Below are 4,547 nucleotides of genomic sequence, written 5' to 3' on the forward strand. Positions count from 1 at the left end.
AACAAAGGTTGAACTTTTTCTACTGTCTCACGAAACATAGCATAGTTAGATGAAAGACCGGCAACATTGAAATATAAAATCTCTCTGAACCGCCCTAATTCCACCCCTCCCTGCTATTGAGAAAGTTGCATTCGTCTCTCTACCTGTTTTTTAAACAGCGGCATTCATAGCTATTGGCCGCATGTTGTACCTGTAGTTTCTGGTTCCTAGATGTGTTAGCTAAAACACAATTCACACACTTTAGGATGGACGAGGTGCAATCCGACGTTCGGTGCTCGCCACTGCACTTTGAGCAAGCTTCCTTATTTTGGCATTCAGTGCTCTTATGGTTAAACTGACCACATTTGAAACAACGCATAACATGTATGCTCCTAGAAATTTTACAACGATCAAAACCAATATTGATTTTATCGATTTTTTCCAAACATTTATCAGTCTCATTGTCGATTTCCAATACCGCGTTGTGTTTCAGGTACTTGTAGATCTTACTCTCAAACATTCCAATTACTTTCACCTGTTTCCAGGGAATTAACTCATTTTGAGATTTCAAAAGATCTACTAAGTCGGACTCAGAATATTTTTCACTCATTCCAATAATTTTTACTCGTGCCATTGGCAAGGAAGTCAAATACCCGTCTCCTAAAATGCCTTCTACTTCATTTCTAACATTATCTAAATTCGCCTGAGCAGAACATTGAACATAAACTTGACCGTCCCTGCCATTACGGAATTCCGATATTTGCTGTCGCCTCGGATCCAATTTCGCGCGTAGATCAGCTCTTGTCGTATCGCAAGACTGAACCACCTTAGGAACAATAACCAGTGTTTTATTCTTATTTTTGTTTTTATTTTTTCCCATGGACTCCTTCATATCGTCATTTTTCCTAATTTTGGGAGTAACTTTATTGTTTCCCTCGTCAAATCTATTAATAATAGTTTGAACATTACTGTCCCCACTATTTGTCCTCTTCCTTTTTTTAGTGACCGTCGCCCATGATTCTAAATTTATTTCTTGCACTGTTTCGCTGGTTTTCATAGTGTCAGAAGTTGCACGCAAGGCCACCTTAGACATTTTTGAGGCTTCTATAGCACTTAACGTTTCACGCAATGTTGTCTCCAACTTACGCTCCACTTGCGCGCAAAGCTCAGTTTTGAGAGTCTCGATTCCTCTCTCTAAAGCGTTAGATATCCACACGCTCACATTGACCTCTAAATCCCTCAATGTTTGTGCAAGCAAATCATTCGATTTAGCTGCATCAATCTCCATATCAACCAAGCCCGCTTTTTGATCCAAACAGATGTCACAAATATATACAACATTGCGGTTCTCACTTAAAAGTTTTACCGCAGGCTTATTGAGTGTGGGTGTAATACACCGACGGTGAAAACTAAACCCACAACTCCCGGCACAAACGATCGGGTCATCGCCGTTTACGATCACGGCTGAGCATTTCAAACACTCCATGCCGCAAAACAAATCACGGGCGAAACTATTATCAACTATTTATACTTACATTGATATCTACGCAGGCGTCTTCAAGCAAAAATACACACACACTCTTCGGTGTCACACACACAACACAAACTACGGTGCTAATTTGGTCGGACACAAACACAAACAAATATCTACACCGGGAAGGATCGATCGTTGTCTCAACGTACAACGCTGTTGACCGCACAATCCACCCGTAATTTTGCACAATAAACAACGTACACAATATCAACAGTGACACCGAAAGAGTTTACAAACATTTAACAGCACTTGTGAAATTTTTTTGAGCGCTCAGCTCTTTATATCACACGTTTTACAGGAAAACACAAGGAGCTAAACAGTAACACAACTACACTTGTCACCAGTCACCAGATACTTAATACTTAAGATACTTTAGTACTGACTATCCTGCTATGGTAACAATAAGTCACTGAAAGCCAAGCTCACTTCACTAGTGGGTACTTGGCAGGCCCTTGACCGACAGTGGTTGTTGTGCCAAAGAAAAAAAAAATTATCGTTGTTACGGCCATGTTTCATCCAAATGAAGCCATCTTGCTTTATTTGAATGGCCTTGAAATTTGATGTTGAATTTTGTTGCCATCTATTATCGTTGTTAACGTACTTAACAACATGCCCGTCATGGATTCAAGCCCCGAACAGACCGTGCTCCCATACGAAGGACTGACTATCCTGCTATGGTAACAATAAGTCACTGAAAGCCAAGCTCACTTCACTAGTGGGTACTTGGCAGGCCCTTGACAGACAGTGGTTGTTGTGCCAAAGCGTGAAAAAAAAAAATTATCGTTGTTACGGCCATGTTACATCCAAATAAAGGCATCTTGCACTAATTCAATGGCCTTGAAATTTGATGTTGAATTACGTTGCCATCTATCATCGTTGTTACGGCCATGTTTCATCCAAATGAAGCCATCTTGCACTATTTGAATGGCCTTGAAATTTGATGTTGAATTTTGTTGCCATCTATTATCGTTGTTACGGCCATGTTTCATCCAAATGAAGCCATCTTGCACTAATTCAATGGCCTTGAAATTTGATGTTGAGTTTTTTTTGCCATATATTATCGTTGTTACGGCCATGTTTCATCCAAATGAAGCCATCTTGCACTATTTGAATGGCCTTGAAATTTGATGTTGAGTTTTTTTGCCATCTATTATCGTTGTTACGGCCATGTTTTATCCAAATAAAGGCATCTTGCACTATTTCAATGGCCTTGAAATTTGATGTTGAATTTTGTTGCCATCTATTATCGTTGTTACGGCCATGTTTCATCCAAATGAAGCCATCTTGCACTAATTCAATGGCCTTGAAATTTGATGTTGAGTTTTGTTGCCATCTATTATCGTTGTTACGGCCATGTTTCATCCAAATGAAGCCATCTTGCACTATTTGAATGGCCTTGAAATTTGATGTTGAATTTTGTTGCCATCTATTATCGTTGTTAACGTACTTAACAACATGCCCGTCATGGGTTCAAGCCCCAAATAGACCGTGCTCCCATACGTAGGACTGACTATCCTGTTATGGTAACAATAAGTCACTGAAAGCCAAGCTCACTTCACTAGTGGGTACTTGGCAGGCCCTTGACCGACAGTGGTTGTTGTGCCAAAGAAAAAAAAAATTATCGTTGTTACGGCCATGTTACATCCAAATAAAGGCATCTTGCACTAATTCATTGGCTTTGAAATTTGATGTTGAATTTTGTTGCCATCTATTATCGTTGTTACGGCCATGTTTCATCCAAATGAAACCATCTTGCACTATTTCAATGGCCTTGAAATTTGATGTTGAATTTTGTTGCCATCTATTATCGTTGTTACGGCCATGTTTCATCCAAATGAAGCCATCTTGCACTATTTGAATGGCCTTGAAATTTGATGTTGAATTTTGTTGCCATCTATTATCGTTGTTACGGCCATGTTTTATCCAAATGAAGCCATTTTGCACTATTTCAATGGCCTTGAAATTTGATGTTGAATTTTGTTGCCATCTATTATCGTTGTTAACGTACTTAACAACATGCCCGTCATGGGTTCAAGCCCCGAATAGACCGTGCTCCCATACGTAGGACTGACTATCCTGCTATGGTAACAATAAGTCACTGAAAGCCAAGCTCACTTCACTAGTGGGTACTTGGCAGGCCCTTGACCGACAGTGGTTGTTGTGCCAAAGAAAAAAAAAATTATCGTTGTTACGGCCATGTTACATCCAAATAAAGGCATCTTGCACTAATTCATTGGCTTTGAAATTTGATGTTGAATTTTGTTGCCATCTATTATCGTTGTTACGGCCATGTTTCATCCAAATGAAACCATCTTGCACTATTTGAATGGCCTTGAAATTTGATGTTGAATTTTGTTGCCATCTATTATCGTTGTTACGGCCATGTTTTATCCAAATGAAGCCATTTTGCACTATTTCAATGGCCTTGAAATTTGATGTTGAGTTTGTTGCCATCTATTATCGTTGTTACGGCCATGTTTCATCCAAATGAAGCCATCTTGCACTATTTGAATGGCCTTGAAATTTGATGTTGAATTTTGTTGCCATCTATTATCGTTGTTAACGTACTTAACAACATGCCCGTCATGGGTTCAAGCCCCGAATAGACCGTGCTCCCATACGTAGGACTGACTATCCTGCTATGGTAACAATAAGTCACTGAAAGCCAAGCTCACTTCACTAGTGGGTACTTGGCAGGCCCTTGACCGACAGTGGTTGTTGTGCCAAAGAAAAAAAAATTATCGTTGTTACGGCCATGTTACATCCAAATAAAGGCATCTTGCACTAATTCATTGGCCTTGAAATTTGATGTTGAATTTTGTTGCCATCTATTATCGTTGTTACGGCCATGTTTCATCCAAATGAAACCATCTTGCACTATTTCAATGGCCTTGAAATTTGATGTTGAATTTTGTTGCCATCTATTATCGTTGTTACGGCCATGTTTCATCCAAATGAAGCCATTGTGCACTATTTGAATGGCCTTGAAATTTGATGTTGAGTTTTTTTGCCATCTATTATCGTTGTTAACGTA

At 39.4% G+C, this 4,547-nt stretch overlaps 1 protein-coding gene across 1 annotated transcript; it reads right to left on the reverse strand.

Moving 5' to 3' along the window:
* Window positions 1–457: 457 nt before the first annotated feature.
* Window positions 458–1,860, reverse strand: LOC133395025 (uncharacterized; the record flags this gene model as incomplete). Its single annotated transcript, XM_061663262.1, has 1 exon — window positions 458–1,860. A coding segment is annotated over exon 1 (1,008 nt), but the record flags the coding sequence as incomplete, so codon positions are not given.
* Window positions 1,861–4,547: the final 2,687 nt, after the last annotated feature.

Source organism: Anopheles gambiae, unplaced genomic scaffold (genome assembly GCF_943734735.2).
Source record: "Anopheles gambiae unplaced genomic scaffold, idAnoGambNW_F1_1 scaffold_32, whole genome shotgun sequence".
Taxonomy (NCBI): Eukaryota; Metazoa; Arthropoda; class Insecta; order Diptera; family Culicidae; genus Anopheles; species Anopheles gambiae.